This window comes from Excalfactoria chinensis, chromosome 5 (genome assembly GCF_039878825.1).
Source record: "Excalfactoria chinensis isolate bCotChi1 chromosome 5, bCotChi1.hap2, whole genome shotgun sequence".
Lineage (NCBI taxonomy): Eukaryota > Metazoa > Chordata > Aves > Galliformes > Phasianidae > Excalfactoria > Excalfactoria chinensis.
In genome coordinates this window covers 18,469,074-18,493,789 of record NC_092829.1, presented here as the reverse complement: position 1 = coordinate 18,493,789, position 24,716 = coordinate 18,469,074, and the positions used below count along the sequence as shown (strand labels likewise).

The 24,716-nt window shown below is 38.3% G+C and overlaps 1 protein-coding gene across 43 annotated transcripts in view; it reads left to right on the top strand.

Annotated features, from left to right (window-relative positions):
• NRXN3 (neurexin 3) overlaps positions 1–24,716 on the top strand; it is an 898,188-nt gene that overhangs the window by 786,897 nt on the left and 86,575 nt on the right. For 19 of the 43 annotated variants that reach the window (XR_011903710.1, XR_011903709.1, XM_072337911.1 and 16 more), the window contains 2 exons: positions 685–774; positions 6,965–7,272. Coding sequence is in view for 39 of the 43 variants with exons in the window: in XM_072337911.1 (XP_072194012.1) it covers positions 685–774; positions 6,965–7,272 (398 nt within the window). In the remaining 4 variants the exon portion in view is untranslated. Of the gene's footprint in view, positions 1–684; positions 775–5,611; positions 5,672–6,964; positions 7,273–24,716 lie in introns of all 43 variants that reach the window. The other 24 variants (XR_011903708.1, XR_011903707.1, XM_072337878.1 and 21 more) reach the window with 2 other exon arrangements.

Sequence of the window (24,716 nt, the reverse complement as noted above, 5' to 3'; positions counted from 1 at the left end):
CTTTGGTAACTGGACATAAGTCCTCACATATATTTAATTAACAGTTCTGCGTCTTTTTAGTTGTTGCTTTCCTTTTTCTATCTTCTTAGTCTTTTTGAGTTTTTTGTTTTGTTTTATCTAATTCTTTTACATCCTTTCACCATTAATTTCTTCACCATTAATTCTTCTTCTTAATTTCTTCAGTTCTTTCTTTCTTTTTGCCACCTTTCAAGTCCTAACACATATCTGGTACTACTGCAAGAATGTTTATCAAAATGCTGCTATCTGTATGCTTGTGTGACTGACATATTCTACATATTCTGCTATATTCTTTTGCCATCAGATTTAGAATCTGTTCAAAATGTTTTAACTCATGGCACTGAGTTCACTCAAGGTCTCATGTCCTGGACAAATTATACACGCCTTTTAACCAATCTGCATAAGCAAATACTCTGAAAATTAAGGAGAGATGTTATTCATAGGATTTAACTTCTTTGACCTTCCAGAACCTCAGGCAATTGAATGTATAACTATTCTCCACCTTACTAAAGATAAATCTCTTTCTTTTCAAATATATCATGTATGCACGCATGTGCTTATTTATTTATAGCTAAATAAAGCCATAAACAAACAAAAAATCTAGGATGTCTTAACCATTGCATTGACTTTTCAGATTGTTTTTAAGCTGTTTTTTAAACTTTAAAGGCAACACTGATAGTGAACGGTTCCAAATGGTAAAACAGAAAATCCCCTTCAAATATAACCGGCCTGTAGAGGAGTGGCTGCAGGAAAAAGGTAATAGTCATTAAAACTTTCATTTTAAACCCATTCAATTCTAAACCCTCATTTTTAAAGCCTGCAAATAAATGTTTCTTAAATGATAATCGCCTGCTGCATAAATGACTGTTTTAATTTTCATTATAATTTGTGTCAGCTTCCACCTGCCATATGTTGATAAATCATGCTATAATACATTGCTATTAAAATGCAGTTAAAGGGACAAAATTCTGAGCTTGCTATCACAGTAATGACAAACAAGCAAAAATTCAGGAGACGTTTTCTAACAAAACCAAATGAAGAAAGGAGAAGAGCAACAACATGTATTATGGCAATTTCACCACTGCATGATCTTCCTGTTTTGATTTGTTTTTAAACTACATTCACATCTTTATTATCAAAGTTTTCTTAAAAAAAATACATATATATTCAAACCTTGTTAAATCATTTCCTGTAAATTTCTTTTTTTCTCATTAGTCTGACCAGCCACTGTGGCTACGTGTTTTCTAATTGTTTTCAAATAACTAAACAATTTTAAAAAATGTTGTAAAGAAAACATTTTTTAACAATTCCTTTTAAACTACAGTGAGGAGACAGAGAAAGATGATTGTTCTGTCATTTTTATTCTCTATGTGGAGTACAATTCAACACTCAAATGATACATTTTTATGTTTGAGCTAAAATTCTTCCCTAGCATAGTCTAAGGTACTACTATTGTCTTTTGTGAGCTTCTCTGGAGTAATTGGCCTCAGTTCCACAAAAGTTTTACCAATATGCAAAAGTCCAATTGGCTTAAGTGAGAATTTTACATACGCTTCAGTGATCTGCTGAAACGGGACTTGTGTTGGAACAGTAATGTTCTTTTATAAAGAGTTTGGAGAAAGACTAAATCTTGGATGTGGAACCCATTCCAAAACTTGTTGAAGATAACATAATAACTCTCAATGATTTCAGCAGCGTTTAGGCTGGGCTCTTGGCAATACTGTGGAGAGTAAGAAAGTTATTTTCCTCTAAACTAAATGTGTTATCTAAATTAAAAAATCACCAGAGCTAGTTTCTTTCCTTCAAGCCTTGGAAAACAGAACACAGTCTTCTCTGATTTCCTTTAAAGAAAGTACTGCTGATAAAAGTGGGTGACCTTTGAACTCATATCTTGCATTTTCTGTGTTGACTTAGTCTATGGGTGTTACCAAATTTTCCAAGAGAGAAAATCAAATACTGTAAAATCAGAAAAATATATTCTATGTTTTGTTTTTAACTTTTATCCACAGCTGAATTAGAAAATTGAATAAGCCAGCAGGGATCAAGTTAGGGCCATAAAAAATATGGCTAATTGCAGTCAAAATATTTTTTTTTTTGGTGAAGAATCTCATCCTTCAAAGTGCTGTGCATGCTCAATTCCTGTTGATTTCAGTGACAGCTGGCAGTGTTGCCCACTTTCCAGATTTGGGCTGCAACACTGATGCGCTTATAACTAAAGCTAAGAAAATTGTTTAACTAAAGCAGAAATATGTTTCAATCACCGTGGTTTCATGGAACAATTTATTTCTGCTGGCTAGTAAGAAGATATTTAGATACAGGTACACAGAAAATGCTTATTGAGTTTCAGTGGGCTACCCTGTTAATTTACAAGATCAAACTAAATTAAATAAATAAAGCTTAACATTAAACAGTGTATAATCTGGGTAAGTTTGAATTGCTAAAGTCCCTTTAACACTAAAGACAGTGATTGCCTCAATTTTATTAAAAATGATGCATGTTGAATTCTTTGGTGCTATTCATGTGCTTGAGAACCCATTTTTTCTTCCATATCTTTTTTTTTTTTTCCTTTTCGTTTTTCTACAAGTTTTTTCTTTGATTTCTTTTGTGTCACTGCTTCTCTAAGTTTGAGTTTATAAGCATGCCAAGATACTTTCCCTTTGTAAGCCATCCTAAAGATTTTAACTGAAGTCTACCTTTTGTGAATATTGTTGCTTTGTTAAAAGACAATCACACATGTGGTAGGATCTGAAAGACAATATTTGAGAATCCAGACACTCTTGAAGCACTGAATGATTTTAGGCTAGATGCATCTAGGCATGATTTCTCCAGAATGAAAGGGAATTCAGTCTTGACATTTTTAATTAGGAAAATGGCATCATGCAGTGCAACACCTCAGATAATACATCTTCGTTCCTTCATTCCAATGTAGATAGACATTTTCAGCAAATTATGCAGCACCCAAGAAATCAGAATGAAGAATTTACCTATCTGTTCACCAGTCTGCTCATCCATCTGGTCATCCATCCAACACTTGCTGAATCATGGATGCCTTCTGTATAAAGATGATGAGTGAAGCATAGCTCACTATCAAAATCAAATAAGATGAACTGATAGGTGGAGGAATAGACAGATTCATAGATGAATTAACATGCAGAAAAACTGTCTTCCATTGTTAGTTCTTGGCTTGAGTCAGGTGACATGAAACATGTTTTGACTGAGTTTTTTAATGCTATAGATTTGGTATTATTTTGGTACCACTATTATATAATTCATAATAATGGAATGTATATAATGCAGCATCTTCTTGAAGTGGCATTGTTAACGTCGAAGTTGTGTTTTTTTTTTTAATTTTATAAATTGCTTACAGTATTCAGAGTGGTACAGATTTATAATCTTGAATTATATGAATAATAAGTGAACAGTTAGACACTATTAAATTCACTGAGACTGTGAGTTAAAAATAAAAAATCTAAATTGTTCAATTTCAGATATCATAAAAACATGTTATTTTATTAATAGAATACCTCTTGCCTGCTAAGGTTCAGGTGTTACCTGTTATGCAGTGTGAAGAGTTGATAAAGTCACAGATGCATTTCAACAAAAGGACTGATTCTGGAAGTCCTTAATTCTGCAAATTCCTCTTACATGAGAAGTCTCATTGATGAGACTGCACTTTTGAAGCAAGAACTGTTGATGTGAAATAGAGTTTGAAAAATCAGGCCTGAAATCATTACAGAAAGCTTATATTTCATAAGATTTCTCTGTGAAATTTCTTATTGGTATTCAGTTTTCCAAATGAAGAAGTCAATGAGAGAGCAAACAAACAAACGAGAACTTGAACTATACAGAATATTTACAGAACACCTGAGAAACAGAATACACTTGTCATTTCTCTGTACTGTGGCACTAAGCAGTGGGAATAATTTTTTGTAGAAAATATGGACTATAAGTTTGCAACCCTTACACATTTAATGAGGGCTACGGAACCACATAATCAAAAGAATGGTTAGAAGAGGTCGAGGTCTGTGGTGGCAGAATTATGTGTACATTTTCTCAACAATTTTCTCTCATTCCATATGCATTTCCCTTTTGTCTTTATTCATGCATGTGTACACCATCATAGATTGAAGAGGAAAGAATGACAGATTGTAGGTAACTCAATCAAGTGATTGTTCTTTTAGCAAAAAATTCTAGTACCAGTGTTGTCTACGGTGTTTACTATATGATGCAGTGCATGAATCGTCCTGAACTAGCAGTCTGCTTACCAAACAAGGACAACGCTGAAATTCACAATCAGAATTTTGGTTTTTACTGGAGTGGGGCCATTTCCCTGGTGTAAAGTGTCAGCATTAGAAGATGCAGGAAAAAAGAAAAAAGCCTGGAAATAGAGAAGTGATTTCTCTCCCCTACCACCCCCATCCACACACACACACTTTTAATGAACTAATTTCTCATTTTTAAAGACAAACAAAAGATATGACTGTGGGCTTGGGTTAGAGTGAATGGCATGAATGGCATCCTTTGTAGTAATCCTGCATTAAAATGGAAGGAACCCCTTTTTTTTCCTGGTTTAGGGAGCTGTCCTCCTGGAGCAGTAAAAAATTATTCTTTCTCACCCTTGCCCGCCCCTTTTCCCTTTGGTGAAAGATGATAGAAAGTGACAGTATTGGTTCAAGGAGAGAAAATGAATGGAAATGGGAAGTTTTGAAAGGTCAGCACTTTCCCTTCATTTTCAGGAGTATCATTTCAAGATTAGCAAAGAAGATGGGTGATTATATTCCCTGCTATGTATCCAACTCATCTCCATCTTTTGGCACTGTAACATAAGTGAAGTGGGAAAGATGGAACAATGCAAGTGAAGTGTCTGGGTGTGTAGGTGCAGAGACAGCATGGAAGGAAATGCAGTTCTAGGGTGAGAGAATATGTGAGGAAAAAAAAAAGATGCTGAAGTAAGGAACTGACAGTGCACCCATTAGAAAATCTAATGTACAACAGGATAGAGCTACTAGGAAGTAAATCAGTCTCTGAGGCCATAATATATGACAAGTTTGGCCTTCTGCAGTGTACAGTGCCACTTCCTCTAGATTTGAGGGGAGTTAGTCTGAGAGAGCTGTATATTTTGATGGATATTTTTACTGAGTACTATTCTCCTCATAGAGAAGAGACTGAGGAAAAAAAAAAAAAAAAACTGCTCTGATTTTATATGCTGGGAATTTGTGCCTCCAGTGCATGGTTTTTGCTTTGATATACATAAACAGCCTCTGGTAAGTTTAAAACGTCCTAAGATAGATGCAAAATGCTGTGTCAAGTGTTTAAACATTTTCCAGGGGAAGGGCACCCTCCTTTTTTATTTCTCATTTTTTCATCAGTGCTGTTCCTTCACCCTGATCAAGTGCTGGTGTTTCATTTACAAATCTGTGGGTGAGGAGCACAAGGGATGTGCAGCTCACCTCCACATGTGTCCATATGTTGCACCTCTCCATATACTTTTGCTCAGTTAGCTAGGGCCCTCTCTGGGGACAGGAACTCCTTTCAGATACATTTCTTCTCTTGTCCCCATTCTCTTCCCCATGGTCCATCCTGTCACCATAAGATGATGCAACACCGCATCACCACTTGACTTCGAGACCTGCCACGACGACCACCAAAATTGGTGAGCTCCCCCTTGTATTTTGATTTACTTTAACCACTGTCTGTGAATAAATGAGCAGTGGGTTATACTCCTTTCTTTGCTAAGTGGTGGCTTTGTGCACTTCTAGTCAGGAAGTGGAGGAGTGAGACCTGGGGAGTGGGAACGGGATGGGGACACATAGTACGGATTTCATAAAAGCAGGAAAACACAAATATGAATGGTGATTGTCTTGATGCTGTTTTGATAATCCTTCAAAGCACTGCCCAGTCTGTCTCTCTTGTAATTCAATAGATTCCAGCTGGTGTGGCTCTAATATTCTGAGGAAGAGTGAAATTATGGGTACTACCTTTGCACTGCATGAAGCAATTTATTTCTTAGCATAATCAGTCTAATGCAGCCTGGGACATAAGCAATATTTATAGCGTAGACCAAGCTAAATGTGATTTAAGTGGCCTGCAAAAAGCAGAATTGACAATTGTTATAAGGATTTATTTTTTAATAAGTATATTTCTTGTTACATATGATACCAGTCCACTCCTAATACTCAAGATGTGACCTTGAATAAACTACTTAACTTGCCTACTCTTGAATGTAACCATCTATAAGCGGGATTCACATGTAAGGATTTCTGGAGTTTAGTTGTTATCCTTACTGTTTCATAAAATTTGCTCTTTCAGAGACATCACTGTGTTTTGTGTTTGCTTTTCCCTGGTTTTAGCTTTGTGAGCCTTCACAACAAAAAATTTCAGGTGGAAGATCATGAATAAGCCCATCTGAAGTTTCATATACAATCCTTGTATAGATGATGATGAACACAGTTGACCACCACCAATTTTTCTGATGTTCTCTCCTCAAGCAACCTCTCAACAACTTTGCATTATTAAAAGTGGCTTTATGAAACAATCCCACCCTCTGACCAGTCAAAAGGGAAGGTTTTTTAATGCGTTAAAGCTTGACAGGTGCTGTGATTTGAATTGATAGTGGAAAAAAGCCTCATGTTGAAGTCTTCTTAATAGTTAAAGGTTGGTCCAACTCTAAAGGATTGAGTTTAAACTTCTGACCAAATCAAAGCTCCTCTGGATTTTTGGCTATGAATGGATGAGGTTCAGGTGTTCTTGCTTTCAAGATAATCTCTATTATTAATGATTCATAGGCAATACATTTTCATATTATATTTCTACCCTACAGTCTTAATAAACACTACTGAGAATGAATCTATAACTTTGTTGTCTATTGTTTCTGGCCAGGATTCAGTGTAAGGTACAAAGTAAAGGAAATGTCTAGCAATAATGTTGTTCCACCCCCCTTCACTAGGACGACAGTTAACGATCTTCAACACCCAGGCGCAAATAGCCATAGGAGGAAAAGACAGAGGGCGTCTCTTCCAAGGCCAACTCTCCGGTCTCTATTACAATGGCTTGAAAGTGTTGAACATGGCAGCAGAGAACAACCCTAACATTAAAATCAATGGAAGTGTCCGACTTGTCGGGGAGGTCCCTTCCATCTTGGGAACAACACCCACAACCTCCATGCCACCAGAAATGTCTACTACTGTCATGGAAACCACAACTACCATGGCCACCACGACCACCCGGAAAAATCGTTCACCACCTAGCATCCAGGTGAGTCAGTTGGTCTTCTGCATTTCTTTGGGTTCTTAATCATTAATCTGCTTAATCATCTTAATCATTTCTCTGCTCACTTCTAAGTTCACTAGAACTGTTATCTGAATCATGTTCCATATATCTCTAAATTTTAATGTTATTGTGAAGATAAGTCACCACACAATGCACTGTCCTCTTGTGTTGGAGAACAAACTCGATGAATTGCACATATTTATAATAATGTAATAATAAGAGGTTTTATTTCTGTTTGACTGCAACCTCATTTAGGTAAGTAAAATTGCTCCAAAGAAAATTAAAACAAGATTTTAAATGTTCCTACAGTTGGATATACTGTGAAATGTATTGTTAAGAGAGCTACAAAACCTTACAGGGGGGTGAGCGTATGGTTATTTATCACTATGATAGTATATACTGCTGCAACACTGATCTTCCTAATGGAGAGAAAATAAGTAGAGCATTACTTCCTGGTTGAGCCATTTTTCATTTTCCTTTTACAGTCTTCCCTTAGAAAATTCGAAGAAAACACCATCTAGATCAGTTTCTTGCAAAATGCAGTTGTGGCAACAGAGAGCAATTTCAGCATTTTTGGTAAAAAACGTGCTTATGATAAACAGATCTCAGATTTTCTGGCTTAACTGTACCAATATACTGTGTTTGTACCTAAAAATGCAGTGGTAGTACTTATTTGGCTATATCAGGACAGTGGTATTGATTAGGAATAAGAACCTTATATTTGCTCTTCTTGTGTGTATTGGTTAAAGAATAATGTATGTAACCAGTTTGGAATAGCGGATTAGTATTTGAAAATGATTTATTTCAGTAGTATACCATCATGTTATCAACTAGAATGAAATGCGTGTTCTAAAATCTTCATATATGTACGATCCTCATCAAATAGAAGCAATGTGCTTTTATTGACACTTATCTAGTGATTTTTGACACAATCTAGTGATTGTTGACCAGAGAGTGCCTTCATTAAACCCCCAGAGAAAGATATATTTTCATATAGGTAGGGAAAAAAATGCAAATGATTCCATCTCCTTCTCTGAAACAATTTCTGCGGCTTGGAACAGAAGAACCTAATGAAATTAAGGACTTTGAAATATGGAGTCATGCAAGTAACACACTTATTTCCTACTGTTTCAGAAGATTTCATCAGTTACTGGTTGTGTTTGTGTATATATGGCTATTCTCTTTTTAACCTAGCACTGGTCACTGAGGACATGAACAAACAATACTGTCCTCTAACTATATTAGAGGTCAGGCCACACCCAGAGTGCTCTGTTCAATTCTGGGTTCCAAAGCACAAGAGAGATATAGAACTACTAGAGAGTAGTTCCTAGAAAAGGGCCTCTGATTTGACTAAGGGACTGATGTGTCTAACTTATGAGGGACGTTTGAGAGAGCTGGAACCATTCAGCCTGGAGAAGAGAAGGCTTAAGGGGGATCTTATCAATATGTACAAATACAGAAATGGAGAATATAAAGAAGACAGTGCAGATTCTTTTCAGTGGTGCCTGGTGATAGGACAAGAGGCAACCAGCACAAACTGATACATTGTAGGTTCTATCTGAGCATAGGGAAGCATTTTTCCACTGTGAGAGTGTACAAGAGCTTTTGAGTCTCCATCCTTGAAAATGAGATCTTTAAAAGCCACCAAGTCTGCTCTTGATGTCCCTGCTCAAGCTGGGATTGGACCAGATGGAAATTGAAGTCCTTTCCAACCTCAACCATTCTGCAGTTCTGCGAGTTATTTTTGCTGCATTAGAAAAATGAATTTCAAGCCAAGGTTTAGTGTTACCCCAACAGCTTTGGCACTGCACCCAGTTGGTAGCAGGACTGAGACTGATTGAATTATGAAACTCAAACACTCAGTAATTGTTTTTAAAAGTTTCAGCCAAATAAAGAGAAATTACTTTAGGTTTCTTCCGTGTTTGTCATAAACTGTGAATTCTCCTCGAACGCTAACTCAAATTTTAGTGAGAATTTTTGTAGGATTACATCTTCAGAAGAATGAAATGTTGACCAGATCCTACTCTTGCTACTGTAGTTTACTGGAGGTTTTCTATGATTTATAAAGGTAACAGAACTGTGTTTAGCTATAGGGATGTAACAGAGAGTAGTACTGGACCTTAGTGGTCTAAGTGAAGCTGGAAATCACCCTCCCTTATTTGATGAGGAAATCTTCCAGAAAGCTTCCTGCCTAAGCTACGTGGTAGTTCAGTGGGCCTGTGGAGACCACTGTATGCCAAAAGTGCATCGAGAAGATTTAATAAAGTGTCAAAGTGCTTCTAAAAACATGGTTAGAGCAATGATTTCCTGGATACACATGCACCACAACAAATGGTCTCATCTTAGATGATATTAAAGCAATAACTCTTTGACACTTCATGCTGCCCACTGAAAGCAAGATAAAAGTCAATATGTACCTCCATTACAACATTCTACATTTCAATACTGGGACATTTTATTGCTGTCACGGCACAAACGGCTCTTCTTTCTTCCTTACTTTTGGTAGAATTTGATTCTGTCAGCTTGCGTTGCATTATTTCTGCAATAAAAGCAAGAAGAAATTGTCATTTTCTTTTTGAGCAGTATCTCCTGCTGTGGTTTTGAGATGGCTAATGGTTATTTTATCTTGCTAGTGTTAGACATCACCATTGTCAGGCCTGCTTACAACTTTAGATCTAAGCAGTAGAAAAATCAAATAGAACAAGTTTGTTCTTTGGAGAATGTTAAATATAGCCACCTAGGGCTATGTGCAGTTAGTTATTACCCTACTCCAGCTTCTCTATTTTCCTCAGAAGTAAACATTTTTTCTTCACTTTCAAGGCCTTTCAGTTTAGCCCATTTCCTTTCCATCTGATCAGCATTTATTTATTTATTTATTTATTTATTTTTTCCCTCACTTGTTAAATTTGTTCATAAGAGTCTTTCTTCTTCCAGTTTACCATCTGCAAGGCAACACTGGGTTATAATTCCAGTGTCACTGAAACCTTCCCTTAACCACAGTTGAAAACGTTTTCAGTGGTTATGCTGATGATGTTCTGAGGCAGCTGTTTAACAAGCTGATAAATACTGTCATATTTTTCATCTCTATATTCTCAATTTACCTGTATTTATTTGCAGTATAATGTTTTATACTTCAATTGAAAACTTTGTGAGTTCAAAGTTCTCCCAGTACTTTTCATTCTGCATGAGCACACTACTTAGCATAGACCTGCTTCTGGGTGGTCAGGTGGCAATAACCATTAATTTTCAAGGTGAATCTGGCTTAACTCCCCATTCAAACTGATCTAGCTGTGGATGTCCTTGTTCATTGCAGGGGAGTTGGACTAGATGGCTTTCAGAGGTCCCTTCCAACTCCAAGGATTCTATGATTCTATGATTATGCTGTCCATGAGGAAGCAAAAAAATATGTACCCTATTGAAGACCTAGTGCATGTCTTAATTTCGTGTACTTAAAGATAACAATAACAATGCTTGCCAAACTGTTCAAATGTCTCTTGGAGTTTATAAGATTGAATTATTTGTGGGTGTTTTCATCTGTGATCTTAAAGTGATAAAATGACAGTACATGATATATCGTATGCAGAATGTTCTCTATAAAGAATTGGATTTCTACCCATTACCCTTGTAGAGTGTCCATCCCATTGGATGTCTCAGAATAAGCTTCTCAACTTTGGATTTTAACCATTAGGCATTCCAGCCTCTTAAATTCATTTTTAGATGGAGGCTTCAATAATCTTGATTAATGTCCTTCCAGAATATGCAGGTACAGGCTAAATCCTTTCTTGCTGTGTATCTCACAAAGGAAAATAGCACAGATTTGTCGGTCTAATTAGACTTTTTCTGTCAACTGAGACAAATACAATGTCACTCTTTGGTCTTGCCAAGTTGCTTGAGCCACTTCTCTATGGGTCCTATTGAGAATCCATGTTTTCTAGTTAATCAGGATAAGAAAGGGCTGAGTCAGCTGATTGATTTGTACAGTGATTGAGTTTACATTGTCTTACACATCCAGATTGGTACAGTTGTATGGGACTTGCAGCAAAATATCAATTGGTTTTGAAACAGGAATTAATTTCTTTTCTACTATGAATTTTTGAAATGAAATGTTGGACCAATGTATGAGGAAGAGGTCCAGGCTATCACTTTCCTAGAAATTTCAATTGTTTTTTTAATTTTTTCTCTGGTAAAAATTCTTAATCAAGAGCTACTTGAAATATTTCCTTGATTTCAGGTGACCAAATGCACATTCTTTTCTGTAATAAAATTATAAGAAGCTGTAGCAGCAGCTCTAGTAAACTAATGTGAACCTGCTTAAGACAGGCAGTCATTCATTTTTCAGAAAGCACTCTTAAATAACATCACTTTTTTCAAGGCACATTATCCATTTGTGCATTCAGACATGTCATTTGCCCTGCCAAGGGCAGTCACATAGAAGTCACATAGAAGATTGTCTTCAAAACCTGATTAATACAGTATTCAGGAATTAGAGCTACTATATTTGACTATTCATTTGATCACAAGCAAAATGACAGGATAGAAAAAGTGTTTTGTTCTTGGGTGGTTGTGCAGCAACAGTGTGTGATAAGGGCTCCCAATACTGCAAAAGCAACTGGTTAGGAATAAATTACATAGAATGAATGGTTGTAGTTCAAATATAGTTGTAGGATTGGATCACAAATTTTTAGAGTATATCTGCTCTGCTTGCTATTTTTATATGTAAGGAAAATGCCTAGAAGCTGCAGACATTGCTAGAAAACTTCCAGTGCATATAGTTCCATTTGGATTGTTTATTTATTTTCAAGACTGGCTGAGAGGTGTAAATGTACCTTTTACCTTTCCTAACTTACTTTTCCTAACCTAACATATAGATGACCGTGTTGAATTTAAAATAACCTCTAAGCTGTTGTGACAGATCCTCTTTCTGAAATCACCTAATTAATGCACTGGGTTTTATGATGTTGTTAACTAGTAAAAATTTTTGCTAGTTTCATCTGTAGGTAGGTGGACGCATCTGTAGATTAACTGTCACTAATACAAGATATGTCTATCATGGTATGTCCCATAAAAATAACTATTAGGAAGATGAGCTATGTAACCACCATTGCTTTTTCATTTCCTTTGGACAGTTTAAGAGATGGTGGGATGTGACTCATTTTGACTGCAAAAAATTACTTCTATTATAATCTTAAAGATAAGAATTTGTTTACAGTTTGTTACAAAATTTCAGCAGAAAAATAAAGCCTGAGTGGTGAGGACTTGTATTCCAGTTTCCTCAGTATTGCATGGGTTGCAGATGCTCCCCTTGTGTTTTCTGAGAATGTGCTTTTGGAGAAAATTTAGTCTTTTTGCCTCTTTGCTCTTATTGCTTAGCGGTTTTCTACTGGTGCTATGCTACCTCTTTTGCTGTGTCTTGGATTGGGCATACCTAAAAAAATATTGTGAGTAAGAACAGTTCTAGACATAGTGATAATTGTTTAGGAGTCCTGAGCCAGAGAATAGGGAATGTTAGGAATACCCTGGTGGCTAATTGTATCAAAATGAATTTTCTCCATTCACTCTATAACTATTGAGTTATAGAAAAGGAAATAAGGTCCAGACAAGGACAAGATATATCTTTCTCATAGAGATATGGGAAGGAAACAACAAAGCTTAAATGTGGAGAGTGGCATGGCCACAAACAGTAGAATGATACTTTGGGCAATTATATTTTGATTAGATGAAGATTTGGAAAAGAGATATACTCTTATCCATATGGCTTAATAGCCAATCTTCCACTTTTTAATCTCTCCTTCTGCCATTCTTTGTCTTCACTACAGATAAATGGAAGTCTTTTTTGCCAAACTGGCAGGGAATCATTTCACTTAGAGGAGCCGTAGTTTCTTCCCTAGCAGTGCACAGTCAGGCTGGATTGAACTGTCATACATTTTACTAACACCAAGTGAAAACCACCTCTTCCCCTCATTTTCTACAGCTCTGTTCTGTTAACTGCTTTGGAACAGGAAAACTCACTTTTAATGTACAAGATGTCAGGTCAGGCAGGGAGAAAAACATACTGTATTTCTAAGATTCAAGTGATATTCTCAGTGCCCAAGCTATATAGAGAAATTTGCTCAAATAGTTTCAATTTAACTTGATTATAGTGTCCTTTTCTTTTCTGAAAGATGACCTCCAATGAAACTGTAAGGACATGAATGATTTTAATCTGCGGTAACAATGGAGAACCAGTCCTGACTAACTCCAACAGCATAAATATACAAAATGACAGATTATCTTCCTCCCTCCCTCCCTGCTGCCTGAGCACACACTCACATACTCAGTAGAACACAGCAAAATTCAAATTGGTCTTTATCTTTCATCTACTTCCCCAGTGATTAATGCTGCTCTTGCTGGGAGACTAATCAAATGAGGGGAAATATGGAGAAAGAAATATGTGTTTCTTAGACTATCGTTATCAGTTTATTATGCCTTTAGTATATTTTCCTCCTGTTAGAAGAACTTAATGTACTGACACAGCAGGAAGAAGGAGAGTTCAGAGCAAATTTGATGACAGGAAGATGAATAGTTCAGGCCTTAGCAAGTGGAACACAGGAATTTTGCAGGAAGGTGGTGAACTACTGAGCTGCTGTGGGATTGTGGCATTTTACCTAGAAAACCAAGAGGCTGTAGTGCTGTCAGCAGTGGTCCTGAACCAGGAACCTACTGGCTTCTAAGTTCAGGTCCTTCACATAAAAGCTGTCAACAAGCCTCTTCTCTAGGTTGTTCTTTATTTTCCCTGTATGTTGGGGGAGAGGGGGAATGAAAAAAAAAAGAGAAAAATAAAAAAAGGATACATCGGTCCTTGTTCTGTCACATAGACAAGTTTATAGGCACTGTACTGATAATATGGGTAATACTTTGAAAATTCTCCCTCCCTCCCTCCTGCCCTGTCCTTAGCATTATCCAATCATAGTGGTGCTATGACCCTGTAGTTCTAGCTTTGATCCTACAGATCCACACAGCACAGAGCAGAATTTTATTTTTTTTCTGAGCTGTGATTATGTCAGTTTATGGGCAGTTTACGGGCTGATTCGGCCCAGTTCAGTGACTAGTGGGGCAGAGGGATTCCACAAAATCCATGCCTCTGGAAAAGGGAAACCTGGAACCCCAAAATAATTTAAAAAAACAAAAAAAAAAAAAACAACAAAACAAACAAACAAACAAAAAAAAAAACTGGCAAAAGTCTGAGGAGAAACAAACAAATTTACTAAATATGGTATTGGAATTGAAGCTAATAAATCAAATACAATGAAAGAGTATCTGAAAGCTGTAGGCCTTACAGTAATACTGAAGTAGTGCGTGCAGTTGGGACGGGCATCAGTGTAGAGAGACAAAGGAGAAGAGCGATGAAGAGAAAAGCCGAAGGAAAGTGTGAGAGTGTCAGATGACCCGCCAACGTCTTATATTTGTTCCCCCCTGTGCAGGAATGATATCAGCACAGCGAACAGTCTTCTAGGGAATGTAGTTTCTTCTCTTTGCTGTGCTGAACTGGGACATTAACACTTTAATTCCCAGTACAGGGACATTATCTCCCTCTACAGTATGAAGGGAGCTGGATTGTGTAGGACCATCTCGACTGACTGATCCTCTAGTGTTGACCAGCCAGGTGGCTTCTGCCAAATGCTTCTCCCGCTGCTTAAATGTTCCACCTCCCAGTGCTTTCAACGTAGTTTTTAACAACCTGTTGTAGCGTTTGATCTTACCAGAGACTGGTGCATGATAGGGAATATGATAAACCCTCTCTATGCCATGCTTTCTGGCCCAGGTATCCACAAATGAATTTTTGATATGAATCCCACTATCAGTTCTTTCTGGGGTGTCATGTTTCAACAGGATTTGCCTCTCCAGACCCAATATGGTGTTTCGGGTGTACTGTGTACGTTTCAAGCCACCCAGTGGTTGCCTCTACCATGGTAAGCACGTAATGCTTTAAAAAAAAAAATAAAATTAAAAAAAAAATAAAAAATGCTCTGAATTGGTATCACTTAGATGTAAGTAGAACATCTGTCTTCAGAGTAAAAAGGAATGGATCTTAATTGTCTTGCTTCTTCAAGACCTTAAAAAAGCAGACTTAAGGAATGAGCTATGACCCAAATAGGCACTGGTACTGAACTGTGCACAACATGTAATTTTTGCTATTGAAGAACTCGCTATATGCTTTCTCTAAGCTTCATGTGTGCTTCATATTCATTATTTTGTTTTCCCACTGAGATGACATGCAGAAAGGAGCACATATAATAGTAATAATTTGTTTGGGATTAAGGATCATATTTCCTCTCTCCTTATTTCTTTCTTACTTGTTTTAACAAGTGTAGCCACTTGTTTTTTTAAAATATAATTCTTGCTCTTGCTGACATTATTATGATAGGTACCAAAAATGCAATTAGACTAAAAGAGTGACTTGGTATCTATACTATAGGAGCATATTTCCATATTTCAGTGCTCTCTTTTTCATCACTTTTCACTGTTGACATAATGTTCTCTTGTCTTCATAGGGTAGATTCAAGACTTGCAAATAGGTTTAGAGTCCAAATCCTAGACACAATGGCTTAGAAAGATCAATAGTGGTGAGAGCTTGTAGAGGGCTTCTTCTCCCAGCTCATATCAGACTAATTGGAAGGCATTGTTGCTTGCCTGAAGATGAATAATTCTTTGCTCAGATGGCTGATTACACATTGTCCTTCTGCTTGTGGACTCAAGCGTAACAGGGAAATTTCTGGTTGTTTGGCTGTAACATTTGTTACCTGGCAAGAACCAAGAACAACTTACAGGCTGCTTTGAAAAGGCTTGGTGAATCTCAGACTGCCTCTCTGTTAATGGTTGCAAGTTGTTTACTTTGTCTTTCCTTAACATAAGCTATGGAAATGGCGTTAGCTCCTGCCCCATGTGTTCCCTGAGAGGAGGCAAGGAAAAGGTTGGAAAGGGGGGTAAGATTTTGGATGTGGATTGCTAACAAGCACAATCTGCAATATTTCTTTACCCTTAGGAGATGTGTAGCAATTGGAGTAAACTTCAGTTTGTTCTACTATACCAACTAGTTCCCTGGCTAAGATTCTGAATCTGAATTGCCATTCACTTACTCACTTATTTTCTCTGCATAAGTTGAGGACCTCTTCTGCTGCAGGTCTTGGCAGGAATTTGTGCTCTTCTGCTTACTGTTGCAGTAGTGAAGTCTGGACATCAGAGGCTGCCAGAGGATTAGAAAATTAAATGGCATCAGAGCTTCTCCTGTGAGGGAAGAAATCGGATGAAAGGAGGACAGTGCAATCACATTCCTTGAGAGCTGCAGACAGAACAGAACAGACAATGTAAATAGCTGTTTACAACACTAAAGATCATTCTAGAGACAAAGGGAGACAGTGGCATAAGTTGACTCTTCCTCTGCTTCTGTCAGTCTTGGTCACTCTGAATTTATTGATTGATTGTCTTCTATTCAGACTTCTTTTACTGACAACAGTAGCTGAAGGTCAGGAGTATTTGGAGATCACAGAATCACAGAATTGTAGGGGTTGGAAGGGACCTCTAGAGATCATCGAGTCCAACCCCCCTGCCAAAGCAGGCTCCCTACACCACGTCACACAGGTAGGCATCCAGGCGGGTCTTGAATATCTCCAGAGAAGGAGACTCTACCACCTCCCTGGGCAGCCTGTTCCAGTGCTCCTTCACCCTCACTGTAAAGAAGTTCTTGCGCCCATTTGTGCGGAACTTCCTATGCTGAAGTTTCAGCCCATTTCCCCTAGTCCTGTCCCCATGCACTACTGAAAAGAGACGAGCCTCACCACTATGGCTCCCACACTTCAGGTATTTATAAACCTGGATCAAGTCCCCTCTCAGCCTTCTTTTCTCAAGGCTAAACAGACCCAGTTCCCTAAGTCTCTCCTCGTAGGGGAGATGCTCCAGACCCTTCACCATCTTTGTGGCCCTCCGCTGGACTCTTTCCAGGAGATCCCTGTCTTTTTTGTACTGGGGAGCCCAGAACTGGACACAGTATTCCAGATGAGGCCTCACCAGGGCAGAGTAGAGGGGGAGGATCACCTCCCTCGAGCTGCTGGCCACACTCTTTTTAATGCACCCCAGTATGCCATTGGCCTTTCTGGCTACAAGGGCACACTGCTGGCTCATGGCCAACCTGTCGTCCACCAGGACGCCCAGGTCCCTCTCAGCAGTGCTCCTCTCCAGCAGGTCTTCCCCCAGCCTGTACTGGTGCATGCAATTATTTCTACCTAGGTGCAACACTCTACACTTGCTTATCATTTAACTTCTTTCTGTTATTAGCTCTTCTTCCTTACTTCTTTGACCATCTGAAGCTGAGAAGCAACCCTGGTGCTGGCAGTGAATTGTGGCGGTGATAAGGCAGTCATACATTATCACTTTCAATGGGCATTATGGAAAAGATATGGAGTGATTAGTAGCATCCATAGGTACAGCCAAGTTTCATCTGGCAAATTACAATACTTGTCATGCATATTGCCTTGGCATCTGAGAGTCTTTCAGCTTGGTAGCCCATCTAATAGTCTATAAATTCAAACTAAGTTTTTGAGGAGAAAAAGTGAGTTATTAGCTCAAAACACTTATGTACTTAACCTGGAAATCAACAACATACATGTCAATTACATCTCTTTAAGACAGATTTTTTTTTTTTTTTTTCCTATCAGTAAATTTTATTTATATGACACTGACTGTACATACAGACTGGGAAATGAGATGCTGAAGAGCAGCCTTGGTGAAAGGAATCTTGGTCAACAGCAAATTGAACATGAGTCAGCAGTGTGCCCAGGAAGGCCACACTGTATCCAGGAGTGCATCCAGCATTGCATTACCAACTTATGAGAGAAGTGACTGTCCCACTCTACATTGCACTGGTGTGACCTTACCCTGAGAACTGTGTGTAGTTTTAGGTGCCACTGTACAAAAAGGACACAAAATCATCAGTGTCTCCAAGTGAAGGTTACAAAGATGGGGAAGAGTCTAGAAGGGAGGGCATATGAGAAGCAGCTGAGGTCCCTTTGTTTGTTCAGCCCAGAGAAGAGATGTCTGAGGAGGAGCTTCATTGTGGCCTACAGCTCTTCATAAGCGGGAGTGGAGGATCAGTGCTGATGTCCTCTCTCTGCTGACCAGCAATAGAACTCGAGGGAAAGGCATGAAGCTATGACAAAAGAAGGGTCAGGCTGGATATCAGGAAAAGGTTCTATACTGAGAGGACAGTTGTGCACTGGAACAGGCTTCCCAGTGAAGTGATCGTGGCACTGAACTTACTAGAGCTTAAGAAGCATCTGGACAGTGTTCTCAGTCATATGGTTTGATCTGTGGGATGTCCTGTATGGATCCGGGAGTTGGATTTGATGATCCCTATAGGTCTCTTTCAACTTAGGATGTTCTATGATTCTATGAGATCCCTTTTACTGTAGAACTGTAAATTTGACAGTGAGTGTAAGTTCTAGAAAATACAACTTTTGGACTCTTTTTAAAACTTTTTTATTTTTAAATAAATAAAAATGACAGTAAATACATTAACATGGATTTTATGTTCAAAATTTTCCAAGATATCAGAGCTTAGGAATGGCTATAATCACTGTTCCTTGAAGTCAGATTTCTTTAATGAAAACCATCGTGGCTGTTTAGGGGGTTATTGCATGAGATTCCCTGGGAAACTGTCCTTAGGGACGCAGAAATGAATCAGAGCTGGAAGCTCTTTAAGAACACTTATCTGAGAACACAAGAGCTCTCCATTCCCCACCATATGAAATCAAGCAGAGGAGGCAGGAAACTGGCATAGGTGAGCAAGGACCTGCTGGTCAAACTGAGGGATAAGAAGGAAAACTGGAAGCAGTGGAAGCAAGGATGGGTAGCCTAGAAAAAATATGGGGATGCTGTCTGGGCATGCAGTGATGCTATCAGGAAAGCCAAAGCACATATGGAATTGAACTTGGCAAGGGATGTGAAAAATAACAGGAAGGGATTCTCTAGGTACATTGGTCAGAAGAGATAGGGAGTATACACTCCTTTGCCTATGAAAAATGAGAAGGGAGCCCTGATTTCTTTAGACATGGAGAAGTCTGAGGTACTCAACAAGTTCTTTGCCTTGGTCTGCTCTGGCAGTCAGGCTTCCCATGCCTCTTGTGTCCCTCAATTTCTAAGCTGGGGTTGAGGGAGCAAAATCCCGCCAACTCTAGGAGCACAGCAAGTCCAAGACTGCCTCATAAGGCTAAATGTGTACAAATCTGTGGGGTCCCAATGATGTGTATCGCAGGGTCCAGAAGGAACTGGCAACCCACTGTTTATCATATTTGAAAAGTTATGGCTGTCAAGTGAAGTCTCTGGTTGACTAGGAAAACAGAAAAGCTACTCCCATCTTTTAGGAAAGGGAGAAGGGTAAACCTGGGGAACTATAGGCCAATTAGCCTCATGTCTGTGCCTGGAAAGATCATGGAGAAGATTTTCCTGAAAGAGATGTTAAGGCACTTGTGAAATAAGGAGGTGATCCCACATGGCTTCAGTAAGAGCGAGATTGTTCCTGACAAGTCTGGTGGCCTTTTCTGATGAAGTGACAGCATTAATGAACAAAGGAAAGGTGACAGCAAGCAATAGCAGTAAGTTCACATAACCGAAGAAGGGTATGTTCATAACTGCTTGCTACTGGAAGTTTTTCACATATACTCTGAAAGAGACATGGATGAGTTAAGCATGGACTCTCCTATAATTCTGATATGGTATCCATAGTTGGACAATGTTTTATCTTTTCTTATACTGATTCCTTTTTAACAGGATTGTGTTATTCTGGTTGCCTTTTCTGCTCTATTTTAATTCTTCTGATCTAATTCTTGTTTGGACAAAGCAGTGACATTTGGGCTATAATCCACCTGGCAGCTTTGGTGAAATCAGCTTTAACTTGATTGACCTTCTTTGGCATCAAAATTTACGCAGGTATTCAGTCATTCCTGTTCTGAACTCAGAATTTGCCTTCTTTCTTGCATGTAATTTAGGGAAATTTGTAATCCAGTTGACGGCAGTTAGAGGGAATTTTCTAAAGCAGCCCCTTTAGCTAAATCGCAGCGAGTAGACCTTTGATTCTTTGTTCTGTAGCAAGATAAATGTGTGGATTTCAGAACCCCTTGACTAAAATTTTCAGCCTCTGGGACAGATGAACTGGAACTTATTGGAGCATTGTGTGAGTATGCTAACATTAATGAAAACAATATAAACAAAATTTCTCTCCAAAGCACCTTATAAACCTGTATCTGAGGAATGCTAATTATACAACAGCACCTCATTCTTGTTTAATAGTGCATAACTAAGCCAGCAGTGCTGTTCAGTGAAGATGCGTTCAATATGGCTAAGAGCAAAAACATATAGAAACAATTAACTCAGTTGTCATTGCATCAGGGCACCACCTCTTAATAAAAATCGTGAATTTTATAAAAGGTTGCTGAATAGTCAAATGATCTCAATAAGATGGCTTTCTCACCTCAGCAGTGGCCCCTTCTGACATAAGAGAATCCTTTCCACCTCAATTTTCTGTCTGTACTTGTGTATCCTCTTAACCTTCACAAACAGTTTTCTTCCACAGAAACAAGTAATTTTTAAATTTTTTTAATATTTTTTGTGTGTTTGTTTCCCAATAAAAGGGAGGTAGGTCTGGACAACAGTGAAGCAATGTCCGAATCAGGTGTAAATTAACTCCTTTCAGGCAGTGGAAAGCCTTTTCCATACTAATTTGCAACAGTGATTATTGAGAAGTAGAAAATTTTAGTTCAGACAAACTATTTCACACGTGACTCCAGATTTACATGATTTTATTGCTAAGTAGTTATATTGCATATATTTTCAGAAGCAGAACTGGGATTTAAGATTGGCACAAGTGTAAAGACAGCACAAGTGGCCAGCTTCAGTGGCAGAATCAGTGAGACAGCAAATCATAAATGTTTGGGACTCAAAGACTTTCTGTACTAAATACTGCAGTTTTATATTCAGAAGTCTCCACTCTCTCCTTTAATCTGCCTCCTGGCAGAACTGACAGATCAGGAAATACACTTGCACTGAGCTGCTTCAGGTCACAGGCTGTGCTCAGTGCTAGCCTCTGTAGCTGGTTGCACTGTTTGCTGCTTCCCAAAATGGAGACAGGGAGGTAGGGACACACATTATTCACTGCCCTTGCCGATAGGGTTCTAACCTCTGCCTGGTGGGTGGAGTAAACAGCTAGGGATGCTTTCATCTTAAACCACTATCTCCAGAGTCAAAAGCAGTGTCTGTCAGAGCTTTTTACTATATATGAGGCTATTTCTTAATTTGACAGTATTTCAGTGCCCCTGCGATGGATGCCTTGTTGAAGTTTCTCTGCATAGCATTATATTCTGTAATGCCAAATGGAGATATATATCCAAAGCTTTCAATGGAATACAGCACTGCTTCAACAGAGTATGCATTTCGCTAGGTGTATTCACCTAATAACTTATTTCTGGGAGTGCTATTTCTTCTGTGGCAGCTCTCCCACTTTGAAGTCCTTCTTGAACCAGTGAAAGATTTTCATTAGTTGTCAAGGATTTTCATTAAAATGTTCTGTGGCTTTGACCTCATAGACCAAGTTGGCATCCCATGAGAATGGTTTATTCATTGCTCCTTCTGTACCAGGCTGAAATCTTTGGGCTTCTGGGGGCTTTCTATCTCTTTAAAAAAGAAAAGTCGGGTGAGCCTAATTATTTTCCTGCCCAGGAGAGCAATGTTTCTGATTAAAATACACCTCAAATGGCATATCTGCCAGGTCTTCCTGCTAAGGCTGAGATGCTTGCTGTGCTGTTCAAGGCTTCTGTAAAAAGATGAGTTCACATGTGCTTTCCAGTCCTCTGTGTTGTCTTTATCTTCAGACCTGGAAAACATATCAAAGAAAAACCATTTGTGTCAAACTCTGGATTTTTTCTTCTAAATTAAAAAAAGGCTTTCTGAGATGTGTTGCACTTCTGAATGACCTCCTCTGTGCTTTCTGAAGCCTTTCTGCTGTGGAGCATTTACATGCTGTCAGTGGCAGCTGTCTTCCCCCAAAGAATTCACAGTACCATTGCTAGACTGTCAGGGCTTTGCCTTAACCTTTTCTGTCTCAGCTTGCTTCTTTTCTTTTCTTTTTTTTTTCTCCTGTTTCCTTTTTTCCTCCCATCTTGTGCCATTTCATCACATCACACTGTCTTTCGCATTTCTTTTGCAACTCTTCCACAAATCCCTGCTGCTTTTGCAGTGCTTCCACCTTTGTTTATTGTAAATTCATCTGAATACAAAACTTGCTGATAGAGAATCATGGATATGGTATTGTTTTTCTGAGTCCCACAAATGCTAGGAGTCCTGCAGGATCCCTTTCCCCTTTGAAAAAGCTGTTTCCTTCCCACTTCTAGCAGGTTTGCAAAGTGCAGAGATTAAGTTATTCCCTGGAGGCAATGGGAGGCATCTGCCTTGCAGGACTACTCCCAGTTTTGGTGATGTAACAGACAGTTGCTAAGATCCTGAAATGGGCAGGAGGTTTAAGAGAACACTATTACCTAGCCAGTGCACCTACTTTCTCATATGTATGCTGTTTTTCTTGGATTCCATCCCTGACTGCTGATTCCCAGAGTGTGAAGATTGACTGCGTCATAATATGATCCTGACTAAGGATCCTGCAAGCACTATTCATGAAAACTCCTAATCCTCCCAGAATGTTTATTACGCAATTTGCCATGGTAATGCAGCAGTACATTTCACAAAATATAAAGTATTGACATTTATTTGTTTAAAATCAGTTGCTTTTTTTTTTTTTTTTGTCTTTTTTTTTTTTTTTTTAACAGCACAGCATAAACGAGACCTCTCTCAACTATACCTATTATTTTATGTTTTCTGTAATTCAGTCTTCCACTTTTTCTAAACTAAACCATCCTCATCCATAAAGACTGCCAGCCTAACACAGTATATAGCGGAGAAGCAGGTTAAGTCAACCTTCATTCAACAACATGCTTCTACGTAGAATGCTTTCACTCCCCCACAACTGCTTACTTCAAAGCTGAGTCATATATCTTCATTGTAGTCACTGTGACTATAGAGCACTGAAGTCTTCAGATAGCTAGAAATTAAAATAACCTCTTTCAAACAAAAATTAAACTGATGTGAATTAGAAACAACCATGTATAAAAAGAATAATGAGAAAGCAAGCTTCTAAACTAATTGTTACCGTATAATTGCTTTCTTTTCTTTTTATGCTCTCTTCTTCAAGAAGAAATTACAGGCTCAAGGTCCAGTTTGTAGCTGTCATCTGCTGCTTTATGACAATCTAAGCCTTATGTTATATGTGATACCTAGTGTAACCAAGGCCTGTTTCTTTTCTGTTAGAAAAGCAAGGCTTCATTATTCTCTTGAAATAATGTCCATCTATCAGGGATTTTTTATTACTGTGGAAATAGGTAGACACAATAATGTGGGATTTGTAAAATTGTGTCTGTTCCATTCAGTGCCTGCTCCCTGCTGGAGAGGACTTTCTTTCTGCTGAGGAGTCCAGTCTCAGGGGCTCTTGATGCAGACAGACTGTGATCTGATACTTGCAGCTAGGGTGAGGAAGCCTTACATTTATTCTTGATTGCTGATGCTTGGAGTGCTAGAGCAAAAACAGAATTCTGCCCCCTGGAATTGCTTGAGATCATTCATCAGTTGAAGTAGCTGGGAAAGCAAGAGGCATGCGTTTAAGCCCTCTGAATATTCACCTAGAAATTGAGTCATAAAAAGAGAGGTGTAACAGTAAAATGTAATTTTGAGTTATATTTGAAAGTAAGAATGCTTCTAAACTCATTCAGGATTATAACAGTTACCTAGTAGTTATATAGGAGTTATCTAGTAGCTGCCTCTGGAGATGTCTAGTACTGAAACTCTTTTCTCACTTCTCTCACCCTTCATGCAATCTACCTTGTGTCCTTCATTCCTACCTGTGTATATTTTCATGGTTACTCCCGCTTCTCAGATGTTAAATATATCCTGCTGTTCAGAGATAGAAAGTACAACCCTTGCCCTTTCTGTTTATGTTTTTGTTTTGTTTTGTTTTTCTGAGATAACAGCCCCATTGCATTCTTTAACTGACATATGCCTGACCGATAGTAAGTATTCCTCCTCTAGTACAGGGTAGCGGATAGGAAAGCAGATTAAACTCCCTAGGCCTGAACTATATAATAGTAGTCCTTACAGGAAAACCTTACATGAGTCACTTAGTCAAGACTACTACAGACATTAGTTACTATGATCTCTTTAATAACGTTTTGTTTCCAGACTTTTCCTGGCATTTCAGCATATTAATCTATGTGTTTTAACTCTCTGTGCACCTAGTATTTCTAGTATAAAATGTGATGTTGTTACTTCCTTATTCTTCTTTTCTAAAATGTTTACAGACG